Here is a 19,948-nt window from a genome sequence, read left to right on the forward strand (position 1 = left end):
TCGACTGATTCCTCACCCCTGAACCTCATGAGGTTGTTCATCCCTTGTACTTGTTCATCCTCAGCCCCTCGTGAGGCCAATCCACCACAAAGCAGGAGTAGGTTCTTACACCACAAGTGGCCCGAACCTGGGTAAACTGTCGTGTTCATCTTCTTCCTTGCTCATGTGAATCGAGCTAGGTCGTGGGGCGACGAGCTGGTAGGCTGGATAGGTTGAGTTATTTGCACACACCCCAGAGTTTGAACCTTTCTTGGGTCTGCGGAGCCCTGAATCCGACAAACACTCATTAGACAAAGATCCAGTCACACATATGCTAAATCCACATACACATATAGGGATACAAGGGTCCAAATCAAACACAAGAAGGTAAAAGAGGAACTAGTTCATCCCAATCCTTGAAGGAGTTGAGGTATTGGTATCCAAGAGGATCTTCCCTAGAAGGGGTCTTGAATCCACTTGAGGATCTTCTTACATGGAGGCCTTGATCTTCATGGGAGAGGCAAGTGGATGAGAAAAACTCAATCTCAAATAAGCTAAACCTTTGCTAACCCTAGCTAGGATGAGGAGAGTCCCTATATATAGTCTTGGGTGAAAAGAGAGAGGAGGAGGAGGTACATGGGCCTCAGACCCGACTGTGCACGCATAGGTGCCGGATGTCCAGTGGTTCACGACGCGCCGGATATCCGGGACAGGGGCCGGATGTTCGGCCTGGATCTGCCCAACTTTTGTCTCTCTTCGGTGTCCTCCGGCTGGATTTCCGGGAAGGATCCGTATATCCGGGCTGGACGGGATGGGGCCGGATGTCCCGCTCCTGGATGTCTTCCAGCATAGCCTTGCTGCTGGACTTGGGCGACGGATATCTCGGGCAGGGGCCGGATGTCCGGTCACTGTAGCATTTCAATGGTCTCCTTCGTTGTGCTTGTTGGTCCATGTACTTAGGGACTTGGTCTTAATTCCGATCGTTTCTCAGGTGGTCTTCTTCATACCTAAGCAGTCTTCTCCATACCTAAGTACAGATAGCATTTCCGATTGAGGTAGTAGCCATGTATCACGTGGTTCATACGGAAGCTCGTTAAGGAGAGATGTTACCTCGGTCTTGATAGCTCTTGCACGTGCTCGTGTCATCGGTCCCCTTGGCACATGGGGAGACGAAGGTAGGTACATGGGGATGACCGTAGGATGCTCCGCATCACAATGTACATGGGTTTAAGTGATTTGATTGATGTGAAGTTTCAGTAGGTTTTCTCAATTTAATGTTAAAACTATGTTGATTAAAGGCAGTAAGTGTACCTAACTAGGAGAGAACTTGCAATATCCAGACTTGCAATGTTCAGACTTTATTCAATCAAACTATATTAATAAATAGAAGACTTTTCTGTTTCATAACATTTTGTCTTTGCATTGACACCCAGAGCACACCTATAGTTCCATAGTAAGCTGACTGAAAAAAGTTTGAGACTATGACATTTTTATCTTTGCATTGACACCTAGAGCACACCTATAGTTCTTTGCATTCAAACCTAGAGCACCAAAATTTGACATTTATAATGGATAATATGAGCACCAATATTCAGATAATATGAGCAATGTCACTCATATAGTGTGAGCACAAAGATTGAGATAATATGAGCACAAACATTTAGATACTATGAGCACAAACATTCAGGTAGATAGATATCATAGATAGATGAGTTCAGATAGAAAGCACACATGGTTCTAGTTCTTCGGACGCAAGCACACTACTATGTTCAGAAACTAACTGAACCCATATATTGGTTCAGATCTTGTTGCAAAAATCAACTAAGACTTCAGTACTACATCAGACTCACTCTTGCTGCAGCTTTAGAAGATGGAGTGATCGACAAACTGGCCCCATGATGCGAAGCTGCTTCTTCTTCTTCCTACTGCTGCTTGTGCCAGTCTCCACCTCCATCTGTTGCTCCACCTACGACGCCTCCACCTGCACCTGCTGCTCCATCTCCATCAGAGCGATGGGTAGCACTAGCACCACCCTATCGAGCTCGTAGTCCACGCGGAGTTGGTCGCGGTTCTGGTACATGTACCAGCGTACCCGCTGGAATGGATCTGGGGAATTCCTTGCCTCCCCCATCGCCTAGACCAAGTTCTCGATGAGTGGGTGGTGGAGGTCTGGCAATTAGGCGTACTCCTCATGGTTGGCGGCATCCATCACCACACGCGCATGATTCTTGAGGATTGCAACACTGGCGCACCAAGTGCTCACCTCGCACACGTAGGAGAGCTTAGTCCTGTCGCCGTCGAAGATCTCCTGTAGCGCCTGGTCCCATCCGAGGTCAAATGCCATGGCGCAATGTAGGTTTCTTTTGGTTTCTGTGGAAGGAGGAAGTTGGATGGAGAGAAGAGATGGAGAGGCTGTGGAATGGTGGTTATCTATGCAAGAGGGTGAATGAATGCAGTGTTTCTATGTGTGAAGACTGGGTTTTCTGGAGAAACCGAACAGGCGCAGTCAATCGATCGAACTACCGCTTGGTTTTTCGGAGAACGAGCAGAGCCCGACCCAACAACCCAATAAACAGAAACCATCGAACGCGCTGGCCTGACCCAGCAGCTTCATCCCGAGCGCAAAAAAATGACAGCCTTTAATGGCCGTTAGCGCCACACCGTCACCGCTGCCCCCTTGCTCGCGATCGACCACATCAAAACGCGCTCAAAAAATGACTCAGTGTTTTTGTCCGCTATAAATTCTTCGGTTCAGAGCAAAATATCACGTTTTGTAAAGTGGTGATTTTCCGCGAGTTATGACACGAAAATGATGGTTCTGTGCATTTAACTCTTTCAATGGTGATCATTGTATTCACGGTACCAGAAGCAGAAAAAGATAGAGACCACTGACAAGCGAGTCCCGTGTGTCATAAGAAAGTTGAGCCACTCACATTCAAGTCCCATAGGTCATACGAAAATGGGGATTGACAATTGAGGGCCGTTGTTGAAGTTGAAGAGTTCTTTTTCTGCTGAGCAAACAAGGGTAAACCCTTCTCTGACCTTTAGTACTCCCTCCATTCCCTTATACAAGGCCACAAGCTCAAAATACAGGTACCAAGGCAAAATTTAATGATTGATTTGCAAGTCAACTTTTCTTCTCGTGAACCGGGATTATTAATATGTCCGCATGCATGCAAGGGAGAAATGAGAAGGAAGTAGCACAATGTCATTATGACTACATGCATGCAAGTTTAAACAAGTTGCTACTATGAGAAAACATCATTAAATGTTGCCTCGATTACTGTTAGTGGCCTTATATAGATACAAATGTATTTTTTCATAGTGGCCTTGTATAAGGGAATGGAGAGAGTATCTGTAATCGACCCCTTAAAATTTAATTTAGGCCCTCATATGCCTCCTCAAACTTTAACTCTTTATATACGAGGAATTAAAAGATGTGATTACTAGCCGAACTCTCAAATTTAACTCCCCAAACTTTTTTCACACGACACAATTCCATTCAAAAAAATTTGAAATTAGTCCATTCGGGCACACATTTCGATTCAAACTACATTGCATAACACGAAATTTAAACTACACTTAGTAAATCACTCATTTTGAAGGAAAAAAATTAAAAAAAAAAGTCTAATCCTCCTGGATCATGAGCTTGCCTCAATTCACGCCGTCGTCAAAGCTAAATGTTGCCTCAATTATTGTTAGTGGCCTTATATAGATGCAAAATGTATTTTTTTTTCATAATGGCCTTGTATAAGGGAATGGAGGGAGTATCTGTAATCGACCCCTTAAAATTTAATTTAGGCCCTCATATGCCTCCTCAAACTTTAACTCTTTATATACGAGGAATTAAAAGATGTGATTACTAGCCGAACTCTCAAATTTAACTCCCCAAACTTTTTTCACACGACACAATTCCATTCAAAAAAATTTGAAATTAGTCCATTCGGGCACACATTTCGATTCAAACTACATTGCATAACACGAAATTTAAACTACACTTAGTAAATCACTCATTTTGAAGGAAAAAAATTAAAAAAAAAAGTCTAATCCTCCTGGATCATGAGCTTGCCTCAATTCACGCCGTCGTCAAAGCTAAATGTTGCCTCAATTATTGTTAGTGGCCTTATATAGATGCAAAATGTATTTTTTTTTCATAATGGCCTTGTATAAGGGAATGGAGGGAGTATCTGTAATCGACCCCTTAAAATTTAATTTAGGCCCTCATATGCCTCCTCAAACTTTAACTCTTTATATACGAGGAATTAAAAGATGTGATTACTAGCCGAACTCTCAAATTTAACTCCCCAAACTTTTTTCACACGACTGGAACAAAGGTCACTCATTGCCCCACCATATGACCAGGCCTTGTCGGTACCCCCCTTATTGTACAGCTCGAGGCGTTGACGCTCCTTGACAACGAGCTCCAAATTATTCAGGCGGAGCTCGACCATGTACTCCTCATCGACGCACACCACCTCGAGACGCTCGAAGGCCTCCTGATTCTCCCGCACCTCGCGACGGGAAACCACTCGAGGGTCGATGGCGAGGAACTCGGGGACATCACGGCCGCTGCGAGGGAAGTTGATCTTCGCCCGACTGTCGTAGAGACTCACCGCCTGCTTCGCAGACTAGAAGGAGTCAATCCAGTACCGACGACCGGTGTCTTGTCCTTTATTTACGAATCCCATGCGGCCACATGTCGTAGCACTTCCTCTTCAGCGGCGGCTGTAGCAAGTCGGTGTAGGAGCGAGAGGGTGACGCGCCGCCGCATGCTCAGATCGCTTGCATGTGCAGTACGGATCGACACTTCGATACGGATCGACACTTCGAATCAGCGGTGGTAACCCCCAATGGCTAAATCCTACCATTTCGAGGGAGTCGAGGGCGGCACCGGTTGATTGGAAGTGCCAGGCGCGGGAGGGCAAGTGCTATGGTGGATTTTGGCGGCGCGGACGTTCATGCGGTGCAAGCGCAGGGAAGGGGTGATATATCCTGAGATTAAGCCACGGTAAAAGCTAGGAGTAAAAGTTTCAACTAGTTAAACCGGATTAAGGTTTGGATAGGTCCGGTTTAACACTTGAAAACGAATTTTGCACTCCCTTACCCGGTTTTGAGGGACTATTGCTATAGTTGCTTTTGACTCCACCCGGTTTTGAGGGACTATTGCTATAGTTGCTCTGACTCCACCACTATAGAGAAACATTTGAACATTTCGAGACAGGAAGTGGCACTTGGAAAGTTGCAGCTACATCGGCCTCACTGTTGGAAGACAGTAAGGACTACAAGGAGCTTTTGGTTATTGGGTGCAATCGCTAGGAAACGTTTCAATAATAGGATAGAAGTTTCTTGTCATGTTTTTCGCCGGTTGTGGCCTTTTTTTCTCTCTTTGTGCTTTTTCTCAGGGAGCTTTTGGTTATTGGGTACAATCGCTAAGAGACATTCCAATAATAGGATAGGAGTTTCTTGTCATGTTTTTCGCCGGTTATGGCCTTTTTTTTCTCCCTTTGTGCTCTTTCTGAGAACCGTACTGGATGTCAGACTTTGTTTTGATTGGCACTTTTAAGAAGATGGCCGCGAGGCCGAGGGAATACCCCCCTTGTCAAAAAAAAAAAAGAAAAAACATCGGCCTCCCTGTTTTGCTGTCCATGTCAAAGTAAAGCTAAGAATCACATCGAGGGCTCTGGCCACGTGAATATCACCTGATCATGAGAGTGATTGCTCGAGGAAACACTACATCCGTAGCTAGTGGTACCACACACACGTAGACTTTACAGAGATGCGACGATGGTAGATCTTCGTCTTAAAGGCTGCCGTGTGCCGTCCCTTTGAAAAGGAAAACTGATCTGCAACACGCTTGGGAGTTTCTTCAGAACTTGTCTACACGCTGCAACGAACCAACCGCATTTGCAGCTGCTCTCTTCACCTGCATGGATCAAGGAAAATCAGCAATGTCACTCTGCATGGTGAGAGCTGAAAGTCTGGTGGATGGATGTGCTAACCTCACATCTCGCCACTACAGGGTGCAAAGCGAAACCAAGTGGTAACCCTGAAGCGCTGGCTCACACTTTGCTTCAAACGAAAAATACCTTCCAAGTTTACGCGCTGATGGATGCATGGAAAACAAAAATATATTAGTAGTAACGTTGCAAATTTAGATGCTGGGGATATAAGGAAACATGCATCACCTTTATCATAGATGAGATCAGCTGCTCTAGGAGGCAAGTCGCTCCTCAGGACTCCTTCTCTCACTTTAGCGTGTGTCTCGGCCTCGTGCTGGAACATGGAGACTAGCTGCTGGAGCTCCAACTTCCTCATTTGGACCTGCTCATCACTGACCGGTTTCTGCAGGCCGAAATAGATGATTCCGACGATGATCAGCATGAACCCAAGCAGGAACAGAAGCCCGGAGAACAATGCAAAAGCATATGGAGTGTTTTTAGCTCCTGGGATGCCGTCCACGTTGATCCCAAACAATCCGGTGATGATTGACAGAATGAGGCCACACCCACCAAAAATGGTCAAATTATGCGTGATGCGAAGGCTCTTATCCTGAGTATCACAACAACCGATCGAGTTCATAGCTGATACTTCCATATATCATAGAAAAGGTACAGGTCTCGGTCATATTACTTGTTAGCATAGGTTGATCTTATTTTCTCCTTTATCTTTTGTACTTTATGTAAATACTTTACTTTTTAATATATATATACCGTAGAAAAATATATTACTTGTTAGCATACCCTCAATTTTTTTTACTTGTTAGCAAACTACGGTTCATGTTGTCGCTTATCAATTACTCCCTCCGTTCCTAAATATAAGTCTTTTTAGAGATTTCAATAGAGACTACATACGAAGCAAAATGAGTGAATCTCTACTCTAAAATATGTCTAAATACATCCGTATGTAGTCTGTACGTATTGAAATCTCTAAAAAGACTTATATTTAGAAACAGAGGGACTAGTATAAAAATTTCAATCAGATCCCACAAGAGTGAGTCTGCCAAAGTATTTACCTGCAACCAGGCACGCACAGTGCTCTGCATCACATCCTGGATGGTGAACAACCGGCCACGGACAGCCTCTTGCTCTTCTATCATTTGCCTTGTGTCTTTCCTGATACCTTCAAGCAAGAACCTGGTGGCGGTTCCCCTCAGATACTGGAGCAGCTCAAATATTATCTCCTCTCTAGCATGCAGTGACCATTTCACCCTGATAACCTATTCACAAAATGCATTCAGTTCAAACATATTCTTTCTTTTTTTTGAGAAATACATATTCATTATGTGCGTGTTTGGTTGCTAGCATAACAGCCATGCAGGCTCTGGGCGGCCAAATCCGGTCCACAAAGAGAAACATGCCTGCCCGCTCCTCAAAGCAAACCCTCAGCCTGGCCCGGGAGGAGCCCTCAAATCGGCGGTTTGCAGGCCCGAACCAGTATGGGAGCAACCAAACGAACTACACAACTCGGCTCAAACCTCGTATTAGCCCATACAGGCTCTACCGGGCCAGGTTTCCAGGAAGCCCAAAAATGCAGTGAGTAACCAAACACGCCCTATATCCACTGTACTGAACTTACTCATTCTGAATATACATACCTGAGTGGCTAACCTTCTAATGTCTTGGTTAAATATTATGCACAGCAGGTTTAGGTCTTCTTGATTCCTCCTGAACATGCTCATACTGTCACATAGTTCTAGCCAAAGAGGAAAGAGGTTCATGAAACCAAGGGTATTAAAGTATATAACTTGCCTGTTTACAAATTTAACTTCAATTTCATCGGCTGCACCAAACACGTATTTGCGCCACAATCTGTCAGGTAAGTATGATGATGACTAGATGTTACAACACTGGGTAGTTGTGCTTCTTAAAAATTCAATACCACCTGTCATCCCATCGAGCAAGGCGGGAAGCCAAATGCGCTACAACTTCATGGATACTTTTAGGAGCTGTACTTCCACATGCAGAAAGAAGCTCCTGCAGCGAGCAAGACTATGCAGGTGAAGAGGAAAATTAACAGATTAGAGATGGTTCTTACTTGAAACTGTTCACTGAGAAATGGTACCTGAACCTCTGTAACCCCTATGACGTTAATGTTGGTCGCAGAACCTTTCACATGAAGCGCTGTTATAAGAAAATTTTGAGCTTGCCATGCACGGAGCACAATAGGAATGTCATCTTCGTCCCCGGCCGGATCGCCCACGGACTGGCCCAATAGCTCGAACAGCAAACCACCTGCAACTCTAACCGGGACCTGAGCGGCATGGGTCACCATGAATTATTTTGTCCACGAGATCGAGATGGCACACAAAGAATTCAGTTAATTCAGTCCGTCACCTCATACAGTAGATGCTTCATCTTCTCACTGATGAGCATGCTCTCGTCCCTGAGCGCCACGCGGATGGCCGGGTGCAGCCATCGCGCCCCGGCAAGCCAGGCGTCCACCGCCGGGTGTCCCGCTGTCACGTGGCACCACCAGGTCGGCCCCGCCGGCCTCTGCCAGTACGGCGCGGCGACATCGGCCACGGTGATATCGCAGCACTGGTCGCCGTCGTCCATGAGGCCGCCCATCCCCTGCCCGTCCCACGCCGCGTCCCCCTCCACCATCTCCACCAGCTCCGCTATCCTCCTCCACCCGATGGGCACCCAGTAGCTCTCCGGCGACGCCTTCCCGTGCTTGCACGCCGGCCCCGGCTCCTCGCCGTCCTCCGAACCTACCGGTTGCCAATCTGTCAAGCCAACCGGGCTTTCTACCGCGAAATGGAATCAAACCAAGAAAGTTGTATAGCTTGCCTTGAGATGAAACGTCTCCCAACTTTGTGATGGGTAGCTTCGTGGGATCCATGGCTGCTGAATGGTCTTTGGAGTACTGCGAGGAGTTGTTCCGTGAGAGATTGGGCGGGCTAGCGAAGCCGTGGCCGCGGACGAACTCGAAGGCGCAGACGAGGCCTCCGGTCCACAGGTCGGACTGCGGCGAGGCTTCCTTGGTGGAGCTGCCGAGACTGTGAATGAGCTCTTTCCTGACGTTGCTGGGGAAGCTGTTGTGCCACCGGGGCTCGCCGTCCATCGTGTCGATCAGCAGCAGCAGCAGCAGCCTGCGAATGCAACGGCGGCGATGTACGGGATATTTCAAGTTTGAAGCGGTCGCCCTTGTCAGCGGTTATGTGGGGGCAGTGGAAGCGAAGCGGGGGAGCGGGTGCCACATGTATCGTCTTTTTGGGCGTGTCGGGCACGCGTGTCAGAGGGCTGGGAGGCGGTGCGCAAGGAGCCGACGCGACACGTGATTTAGCGAGACTATGGCAGCATCGTTAACTTCTCATTTGTGGTGTGTGACAACCTCATGCAATTGTAGTAACAAATATCAGAGAATGATATCCGATGTGAACAGACATGATTGATCATCTGGCAATGATACACGAAAATTGATAACAGAAACACACCAACAGACAACTAAATCACCTGCGGCCACAAAATTCTGCATGATCAATTATATGTGGTTCTTTTAGCTCCAATCTGAGAACAATTGGCTCTAACAAATGCAGTAGCTCCTGCCTAAGAATGAGATCAAGGTGGGAGGTTGTAAGCTCAATCAAATAACAGAAGACAGACCCTCGGGAACAATAAGGCAATGCCAAATATAACTGAAAAATGAAAAGATCCAAGCTCACAACACCCGGGATTAACTGGTAGCTTGACTACCAACCGACTTCACTTGAAATGTGCTCTGGGTACATACTGCCTAGCCTGAAAATTTCTTTCTTTCCAGTTGTTCCCTCAAGGAGGCCAAAAAATGCATCCAGTGAAAAATGAGGCCTAAAAATGCTAGTCAGGTCCTACGTAGCACCGATACGGCGACACGGATACGGCGATACGGGTACGGCGATACGGGATACAGCAATTTTCAAAAACAACAATACGGCTATACGGCAAGTATATATAAATAATTAGTAAATTGCATGCTATAAAGACAAAGAATAATAGATCAAAGTACTGCCCCATAAGTTGCATTCATGCCTCTTTTCATCAAGTCGTCTTCATGACTGAATGATCATCAATTTACTGAATCCCCATGCTGCTTGCAAAATACATCATATGCTGATATTAGAATTTGAACTAAACATAACACTTGTGCATTAAAAGCCTAAAATAGTAAAGACGTTGGCTTGTAGCTTGCTTACCCAATAATACATGACTGATGCTTCCCAGCCTCTCAACTGAAGATTGGCCTGCAGATGACATTGTCGGTATTTCACTCCCTAGCACGTCAGCAGGTCAGCAGCAAATCATAGTTGATACAACAGAGGCCAACACCCAGTGCCCATCAGTAGCTAGCAAGCACGCACACAATTACAGAACAAGTACGCAGACGGACACACCAAGCACGAACGCACGCACGCCGCAGCAAGCACACACCACGCACGCACTCGGCAGCAAGCACACACATAATCAGCACGCGGCAAGCCAGCAAGAGCGGGAGGACCAGGCACCACCGGAACAGAGAAGAGAGCAGAGATTGGGAAGGGGCCGGGGGATACCTTGCTGGTGACGGCCAACAGGCGGCGGCGGCGGACACTCCAAGCGGCGGCGAGGCGAGTCCAGATGGCCGCGACGGAATCCAGGCATCGGCGGCGCACTCGTGCGGTCGCACCTGAATCCTCGATCCAATCTGCCGCATAGCAAACTGCGAGAGAGAGTGCTGGCTGTTTAGGGTTACGACTTTGCGAGCGGCGGAGTGGGCCTCTACTGGGCTTCCCGTGTCGCCGGCGTGTCGGCGCCGTCCCGGCGGCGTATCGGCATTTTTTTTCTTTTGTTTTAAATCGAAAATCACGATACCCCACGGATACCCGTATCGCTGCCGTATCTTGCGTATCGCCGTATCGGTGACGTACAGGACGGCGATACACAGGTTTTCCACGTATCGGTGCTTCGTAGGTCAGGTCAGTCCACTATGAAACAAATATTGGCATCACCATCTCAAAATTACAAAAACGCACACATGCATTTCCCTCTGGATCAAAGCACAAACCTTGCAAAATAAAAATTAATCGTAAAACCATGAAGATTGAGAGGTAAAACTATACACTGATTAATACACACGCCACACATACCTTCTACTATGCATCGATTTGACAAAATCAAAGTAGTTTTAACTACAGTAGATAGACGCCAATCCTCTTTAAAGAAAACTGCAAAAAACTTGTTCAAGCATGAAAGAGCAAGTACATATACAAATTTAAGAACTTTCAAGCATGAACTTTATCGCCAGTCGGTAGATCTAGAGGACTAAGATGGGTAGAATCAGGCCATGTAGGTACTACAATTCTATAATGAAAAGCATTTGCATGTTAAATAATCATTATGCATCACATCTAGTAAGATATCAAATGTAGTAAATGTTGACCCCAGCATTAGTTTAATCTCCAGAATCTTCAGTTATATAATACAACACAAATATACTACTTGCGACAATATGTTACCTTCTGATTCGCTACATCCATAAATAGATCTTGAAATCCTTTCTTGAACATGCAGGTAAATTCATATAGCCCTGTGGTAAAAATACTAATTTGATAGTGAGCATAATAAGAGGACAGGAGACGGGAACAACAATTTGAAGCATTGCATCAGAAATTCCTTCATGCATCTCGAGTTCATCACTTATACACGCAGAAATTCCAAATGAGAGTGTTAGCTGATGTTTTCTCAAAAAAGAATCTGTCCCAACCAAATAAAAATTGTGAGAAGCATTAGAATGCTGTGGAATATAGTAGGGTGAGCCTTCAATTTTTCAGGTAGATTAGCGAGAAGTTCTGACCCCAAGGCTTCGTACTGGTTGAAGAAGAGTCCAGGAGGTGAGTGCGACACAACAGGGCTGGGTTTGGGAAGTGGCGATGCGACGGTTCGCAGATTACTCCAACCATCGATTGCTCAAGGTTCATATGACGAAAAATTCGTACATCACACCATCACCAAGAAACGTGTAGCACACAATAGTAGGGACGGGAGCAACAACCCAGCAATATTTTTGTTCGCAATTCTTGTATAGTATGTATGCATCGATTATTGCAAGAACATGAGAATGCAGTGTAGCTTGACTTTAGCTGATCCCATGTTTCATAGTAGAACATTACTCAAGAGGGAACACATCTTGCAAGCATAAGAGAAATTAGAAAGAAGTTTACCAAACAAGCAAATCGTTTTGTGAAAAGAACTTCATACCTAACATGAAACTGTTAGAAATGAACTAAAATAATATGTGCAATAGAACTACATACCTAGTGAATAATGGAAATTTAATGAAAAAAATTATCCACAATATTTAGGTGATAGCTGCAGCACAAGCAACAAATGCAATTAATAAAAGGCCATTTCCGAGACACTTACACCATCTGGATGTATTTCGCTGAGTCTGGTCATACTCTCCCTTTCCTTCCATAATAGTTCTGCAGTTTCAACTAAGTACTGCCAAATAATGGTATCAATGACAAAGTCTGAATCAGATAAGTATTTAAGAGAGTGATTAAAAGGAGGACAGGAGGGGTATAGTATTTTTACACAAAACAAACTGAATATGTGTAGAAAAACTAAATCTAGTTAGGGGGGGGGGTGATTCCTGAATGAAGAAATCAAGTGACCACACCTTGGCCGTTGACCCGGTCAGCCCTGGCGATTACAAAAGAGGAGCGGAGAGTCAACGCACCCGGCCTCCTCCACGAACGCGACACGCATCCCACATGGTCGTGTCTCTCGCTAAATCCAGATCTAGTGATGGTGCAACAACTCAACAGAGACGGGGCTCAACAGCCGGCACAACAATGGGGACGTAGAGAGAGTTTGTGGGGAGGAGCGAAGGTGTACGGGAAGGGCGCGGCATTGCAGAGGAGGCGGGGGCGATGGCAAAGGCAGTGAAGATCCGGGACGCTCGGCGGCGGCACACAGAAAAAGGTCGGATTCAGGAAGTTGGAGAGGGCCAGCAAGAACACCGGCACCATAGGCCTCACACGCCAGAGTCAAAAGCCCATTTACAACCGACCATAGGCTAAACAGGGCCCATATACTGCCTAAAACACCCCTGATCAACCAGAGGCTCCCATTTCGTGGGAGCTTAGTATCTGTAGCGACTAGCTACGACTGTTCTTGTAGCTGCTTCGTGGGACCTGTGCTGAGTTACACTAGCATGAGATTTAACGGTGGCCGCAGCAATTGCGGTTTTATTATTTAAAAGGTTTAAGTATTACACCCGGCCTCTGCATTACTAAGATGCACACAGGCAACAAAGTTCTCACGATAAGACAAAATAAAAGAAGAAGGCAAAATACAAAGATGAATATCTGTATGACACCTAAATCGAAGGAGGCCCAATCCTAAGATCATGTTGCCACCCATGTTAGGTAAAACTATCCTTCGCCGCAGCCTCCAATCGTGTACACATCTCTGTAAACAGGTCTCGATTCTCCACTCGCTGTAGAGAGGACCATAAATGAAGCGTCCCGGTACATCTACAGATAACCTGCATAAGGAAAGTATTTTTATCATTAAAAACCTTATCATTTCTACATAGCCAAAGTGACCAAATCACGGCAAGCGCTCCCATCCTAAGAAGAATTCTAAACTTGTGATCAATCTCATGTAACCAGTTGCCAAATATATTAGCAACACTACACGGAGGATACAAGCCAGAATCTATCTGGATGACTAACCATATAGAACGAGCCAATTTACAATGGAAGAACAAATGTTTTATTGTCTCATCATGCGAACAAAATACACATTGCATACTTCAATGTCAATTCCTCTTAATAAGGTTATCTTTAGTAATAATGACTCCGCGACGAAAATACCACACAAAGATTTTATTCTTAAGAGGTATCTTCGTCTTCCAGATCTTCTTATTATTATCAACTGGCACATCGGATTGGATCAGAGCTCTATACATAGACTCCACTGAACTGCCCATTCCCATGTAGGTTCCAACGAAAGACATTGGACCCTTGTGACAACTGTACCGTGGTTAACCTTTGGAGCAGTATTTTCCACGATTGGAGTCTAGGTCCCAATTAAATCCCTTTTGAATGTCACATTTGACGAAATTGATTCCAAAACCTTGGCAATAGCATCGCCCTTGTGACGCACAATATTGTACAGAGCTAGATATTGCGCCCGGAGAGTAGCATCCTTAATTGAGAAGGAACCATAGCGGAAGAAATATGTCTTCGTTGCCATTAGTCCGGCCCAAAAATGAGAGTCCCCGAGCTTCCAGTATACTTGGGATACCGCCTTAGAACCCACATATTTTCTTTTTGGCAGGGTTTGTCATACACCATCTTTCGTCAACAACTTAAACAACCATTTGCCGAGGAGGGCCCTGTTCTTAACCTCAAGGTCATGAATGTCCAAACTGCCTTGGTCCTTGGGACGGCAAACCACACTCCATTTAGCTAGCCGATATTTTTTCTCTCGCTGTCTCCTTGCCAAAAGAATCTCAATCGGAAGTAATCCAATCTATGTAATACTCCTTTCGGCAATTGGAAGAAGGAAATCATATATAGTACCATGTTACTTAGTACTGAATTTATGAGGACCAACCTTCCACCCAGAGATAGCAATTTACCTTTCCAACTACTAAGTCTTTTTTGTAGGCTCTCCTCAATGTGTTTCCATTCAGCATTTGTGAGTCTCTGACAATGCATCAGTATCCCCAAATAAGTGATCGGAAACTGGCCCAATCCGCATTCGAATAGCTCAGCATACAGATGGGCTTCGTCTTGAGCCTCGCCAAAACAAAGTAGTTCACTTTTATGGAAATTGATCTTAAGCCCTGAGAGTTGCTCGAATGCTGATAAAATTAATTTCAAATTTCTTGCTTTCTCGAGGTCATGATCCATAAAGAGAATCGTGTCATTGGCATATTGGAGGATAGATAGGCCACCATGCACTAGATGATTCACTACCCCATTAATTTAGCCATCAACCTTGGCACGCTCAATCATGACTGCTAACATATCAGCCACTATATTGAATAGCATGGGCGATATTGAGTCACCTTGTCGCAATCCTTTCTTCGTTTGGAAATAGTTGCCAACTTCATCATTGACTTTAATGGCAACAGTACCTCCAGACAAACTATGGATCATAGTGCGCCAGTCTGCAGAAAAACCTTTCATTCTGAAAGTCTGTCGAAGAAAAGACCACTTGACTTTGTCATAAGCTTTTTCAAAGTCGATTTTAAGAACCACCCCATTCAATTTTTTCTGATGCAATTCGTGAACTGTTTCATGAAGGACAACAACCCCATCTAGGATGTTTCTTCCTTGCATGAAAGAAGTTTGAGAAGGACGAACCACATGTTCAGCAACCAAATTTAGCCTAATCGTCGCTACCTTGGTGAATATTTTAAAACTAACATTAAGGAGGCAAATTGGATGATATTGTTGTATCCTTTCAGCCTCATTAACCTTAGGTAATAAAATAATTTCACCGAAGTTTAAGTAGAACAAGTCTAGTTGGCCAGTGTGAAGGCATCCAAACAAGAGTAGGAAATCCTGTTTGATGATCTCCCAAAAATTCTGGTAGAACTCAGCGGGAAAACCATCAGGACCCGGTGCTTTGTTATGCTCCATTAGGAAAACCTCCTTTCTAACTTCCTCATCGGAAAATGGAAATGTTAGAAGGCTATTTTCCGCATCAAAAACCTAGGGGATGTCATCTGTTCGTGACTCATCCATCGAGAGGTTTCCTTCCTCAAGGGTTCCGAACATATTTTTATAATAACTAGTGATATAAGACTTAAGTTGCTCATGCACTTCAATCATGCCCTCCTCCTGTTGTAGGGAATGAATAAGTTTATTCCGATGTCTACCATTAGCGACACCATGGAAAAATCTCGTATTCGAATCACCTTTCAGGATAAACCGAGAGTTTGAATTTTGGTACCACTTGAGTTCCTCCTCGCGCAGCATGTGAGCTAATTGGGCATTTGATTGACTCTTGATCTCTATTTTGATGTCAGAGAGAGGTCTAATCTCTGCCAAAGCTTCTAAATCATCAATAATAGATGGAAGGCGAAGTTTCTCCTTTTTGAGGATACCCGCAGTGTGCCTAGCCAATCCACAAAGGAACTTACATAATGCACGCATTTTGTTGTTCCATATGTGTATTGGGGTAAGCCCGGCAACCGGTTTATTCCACACGTCCTTGACCATTTCATGGAATCCATCCCGATGCAACCAACCCAGTTCAAACTTGAACCTGCGTCGGTGCTGTGGTCGAGGTAATCCAGTGGTTAAGAGAATGGGTGCATGGTCTGAAATAGCCTCTATACGAGGAAGAGAGCGAACAGAAACCATTGGGAATTTGCATTCCCAGTCGGTATCCATTAAAACGCCGTCTAATTTCTCATACGTCACCTCCGGAAGGCTATTCGCCCAAGTGAATTGTCTTCCAATCATGGAAACCTCTCGCAAATCTAGATTGTCAATGACAACGTTGAAAAGGAAAGGCCAATGATTATCAAACCTACCTCGGCTTTTCTCATTTGGAAATCGTAGCAAGTTAAAATCCCCACCAAAGAATGGGGTAGGGATTATCTTTCGCCAGATTAACCAGTTCACTGAGAAAAACGGCCTTGAGCTCATCCTGGGCTGCCCCATACACGGCGACGAGGGTCCATGTGAAGTTGTCAGCTTTGTTTCGGATATGGGGTTTAATATGAAACTCTCCATCCGAACTAGCCAGAACATCTAGTCCCTGTGTTAATGCCAAGTAAAATGCCCCCAGAATGACCTCGAGGTGGCCGTGAAATCCAATTATAGTCCATCCCGCCAGACAGGCGGTCAAGCAGACTTGCTGAGAAACCACGTATCCCCATTTCAGATAAAGCCAGAAAGTCTAAACTGTACTCCCTATTACATTCCACAATGAATAGATGTTTAGCCAAGTCACCAAGATCTCCGCTATTAAAGAACATGCCATTCATGAGGAAACAATAGGATATTTAGAAAATTTCACCCTCTTAGAGGGTTCACGACCTTTTTTCGAACGGTCGGACTTAGATTTACGACCGGAAGCTGTAAGCTCAACCAATGAACTAAGCCCGGGTTCCTCCAAGCCCACGTCTGAAACCTCCCCTACTACACGAGCGAGTAGCTGACCATCTGATGTGGCATGCAGCTCCTCCTCATCTAGATGAGAGGTAAAACATTTGCTAGAAACTCGTGGAGTGACCTTTAATCAGTCATATTCCAAATGTCTCAATGCGTTTGTGGAAACAGAAATATCATTCTCATTATTTCCTAGACTAACACCCACATTATTCAACTTAGCAATGATGGATGTAGTAGAAAAAGATAAAAACGATTTGGGTGAGGACGAAGTACCTTGGTTGTCGAGGTTCTGCATGGCTTTACACCGCATGGCCTTGCCAGGGAGTCTTCGTCAGTGTCCGCCGTTACATCGTCAGCCACCGTATGGCGGGCACTGCGACATGTGGGTGTCACCTTAGATGAAGAAATACGTGTAGGAACCTCCACCGAAGGAGGGGATGAGGGTGTAGTAGCAACCCCCTCCCCGGTAGTCACGAGCACGGGTACACTCAACACCGTCGCCGAAGATGGCATGTATGGAGGCGGGACCACGGGTGGTGCGTGCATGGGTGAGACGCACACATTTGGATTCATCTGAAAATGTTGAGCATCCGCGGACGCGTCCGGCTCCGATGAAGATCGAATAATAGTTGAATGTGCAGTGTTGCATGGCTACACATCTGAGGCCAGCCCTTTGTGTCCCAGCACACTCGAAACATGCATGCATGATTCCAACTGAGGTGCATGTTGGGTTGGCCCTACCCGAGCTGTTGAATGCCTACTAATTAAAGGAGCTTTAGGGCGCCCCGCTGAAACTCCGGCTGCCTGCACCGGCTTGGAGATAGCCGGCTGCGACGGCGCCGTCCGCGTCGGCGGCGGCAGCTGCGGCGCCACCTCCGCAGATGGAGAGTCCGGGCATCCCGCTGAGCCGCCGGTGACCTGCACCAACTGGAGGGCAGCGGGCGACGACGTTGTAGTCCGAGAAGGCGACGATGGCTATGACACAACGATAGCCCGTGGCATAGAAGGCGAGGCAGACTCCTGCGCTAAGAGCACTGAACCACGTCCTGTCACATCTCCAGAGCCCACACTCGACAATACACGTCATTGAACTTGAGTCTCATGAATTTTATTCGTCTGAGCAGAACTAGAAGACGGATGATTGGAAGGGTTCCCGGTGTGCTCTAAGGTGTCCATCACATCGTCCTTCTCCTTGGCGCCGCTCTCATCGTCAGCATCATCACCCTTGCATCCACAGATAAATGGGACAAAGTCAAGGTCCAGAATGTATCCAGCCGGTTCCTTCCTAAACGTGAATGCGTAGCCCTTGAGCTTAACTAGCACATCTGTTGCAACAAAAGGCCCCGCATCATCCTTATCCTTAGACAAAATCTAAGAGTTGCTCATAGCCACGAGAATCCGGATGTAGGATGGAAAGTATGTCTAGAGGGGGGTGATTAGACTACTTGACCAAATAAAAATCTAGCCTTTTCCCAATTTTAAGTCTTGGCAGATTTTAGCAACTTATCACAAGTCAAGCAATCAACCTACACATGCAATTCTAAGAGTATAGCAGCGGAATGTAAATCATTGCATATGAAGGTAAAGGGGAGGAGTTTGGAGGGAGCAAATGCAATGTAGACACGGAGATTTTTGGCGTGGTACCAATAGGTGGTGCTATCATACATCCACGTTGATGGAGACTTCAACACACGAAGGGTAACGGCTACGCGAGTCCACGGAGGGCTCCACCCACGAAGGGTCCATCAAGAAGCAACCTTGTCTATCCCACCATGGCCATCGCCCACGAAGGACTTGCCTCACTTGGGTAGATCTTCACGAAGTAGGCGATCTCCTTGCCCTTACAAAATCCTTGGTTCAACTCCACAATATTGACCGAGGCTCCCAACTGACACCTAACCAATCTAGGAGACACCACTCTCCAAAAGGTAATAGATGGTGTGTTGATGATGAACTCCTTGATCTTGTGCTTCAAATGATAGTATCCCCAACACACAACTCTATCTCACATATTTGGATATGGTGGAAAGATGATTTGAGTGGAAAGCAACTTGGGGAAGGCTAGAGATCAAGATTCTTGTGGTTGGATTGGAATATCTTGGTCTCAACACATGAGTAGGTGGTTCTCTCTCAGAAAATGAATGCTGGAAGTGTAGGCACGTTCTGATGGTTCTCTACACGAATGGAGGATGGGTGGAGGGGTATATACAACCTCCACACAAAATCTAACCATTATACACAATTTACCAAACTCGGTGGGACCGAATACTGAAACTCGGTCAGGCCGATTTAGTTCAAAATGTGAATGTTAGGCTTTTCGGTGGGACCGACATGTCAACTTGGTGGGACCGATTGTGTTAGGGTTAGGGCATAACGTAATCTCAGTGAGACCGATCACATGAACTCGGTGAGACCAATATCTGTAATAGGCAAACAGAGATTTGGTCGGGCAAACTCGATGGGACCGATCGCTCATTTCGGTGAGACCGAAACATTACAAAAAGGAAACAGAGAGTTTGCATTGCGAACTCGGTGGGACCGATCGCTCATCTCGGTTAGACCGAAATGTTATGAATGGAAACAGAGAGTTTGCAATCCCATCTCGGTGAGACCGAGATCCCTATCGGTGAGATCGAACTGATTAGGGTTTCTGGCTATGGCTATGTCAAATGAACTCGGTGGCGCCGGATAGATCAAATCGGTGGGGCCGAGTTTGACTTTTGGTTTGGGACGTATGTGGATATGAGAAAGTGGTTGAGGGATTTTGGAGCATATCACTAAGCATTCTGAGCAAGCAAGCCATAAAGCAACACCTCATCCCCTTTTAATAGTATTGGCTTTTCCTATGGACTCAATGTGATCTTGGATCAC

At 45.7% G+C, this 19,948-nt stretch overlaps 1 protein-coding gene across 3 annotated transcripts; it reads right to left on the reverse strand.

The window, feature by feature from the left end:
- Positions 1-5,507: 5,507 nt before the first annotated feature.
- Positions 5,508-10,884, reverse strand: LOC125544102. Of its 3 annotated transcripts, none has more exons than XM_048707668.1 (12): positions 10,511-10,884; positions 10,154-10,231; positions 8,769-10,047; positions 8,313-8,689; positions 8,041-8,229; positions 7,861-7,952; positions 7,728-7,787; positions 7,574-7,643; positions 6,992-7,195; positions 6,165-6,321; positions 5,979-6,081; positions 5,508-5,902 (listed from the first exon to the last, which is right to left on the reverse strand). In XM_048707668.1, the coding sequence occupies exons 3-11, from the start codon at positions 9,040-9,042 to the stop codon at positions 5,993-5,995; spliced, it is 1,512 nt and encodes a 503-aa protein (XP_048563625.1). In that variant the 5' UTR covers positions 9,043-10,047; positions 10,154-10,231; positions 10,511-10,884; the 3' UTR covers positions 5,508-5,902; positions 5,979-5,992. The 3 variants fall into 3 exon arrangements, with proteins under 3 accessions (XP_048563625.1, XP_048563624.1, XP_048563623.1); XM_048707667.1 differs by having other exon boundaries at positions 6,165-6,528; positions 10,154-10,201; positions 10,511-10,882; XM_048707666.1 differs by having other exon boundaries at positions 6,165-6,528; positions 10,511-10,882.
- Positions 10,885-19,948: the final 9,064 nt, after the last annotated feature.

This window comes from Triticum urartu, chromosome 3 (assembly GCF_003073215.2).
Source record: "Triticum urartu cultivar G1812 chromosome 3, Tu2.1, whole genome shotgun sequence".
NCBI lineage: Eukaryota > Viridiplantae > Streptophyta > Magnoliopsida > Poales > Poaceae > Triticum > Triticum urartu.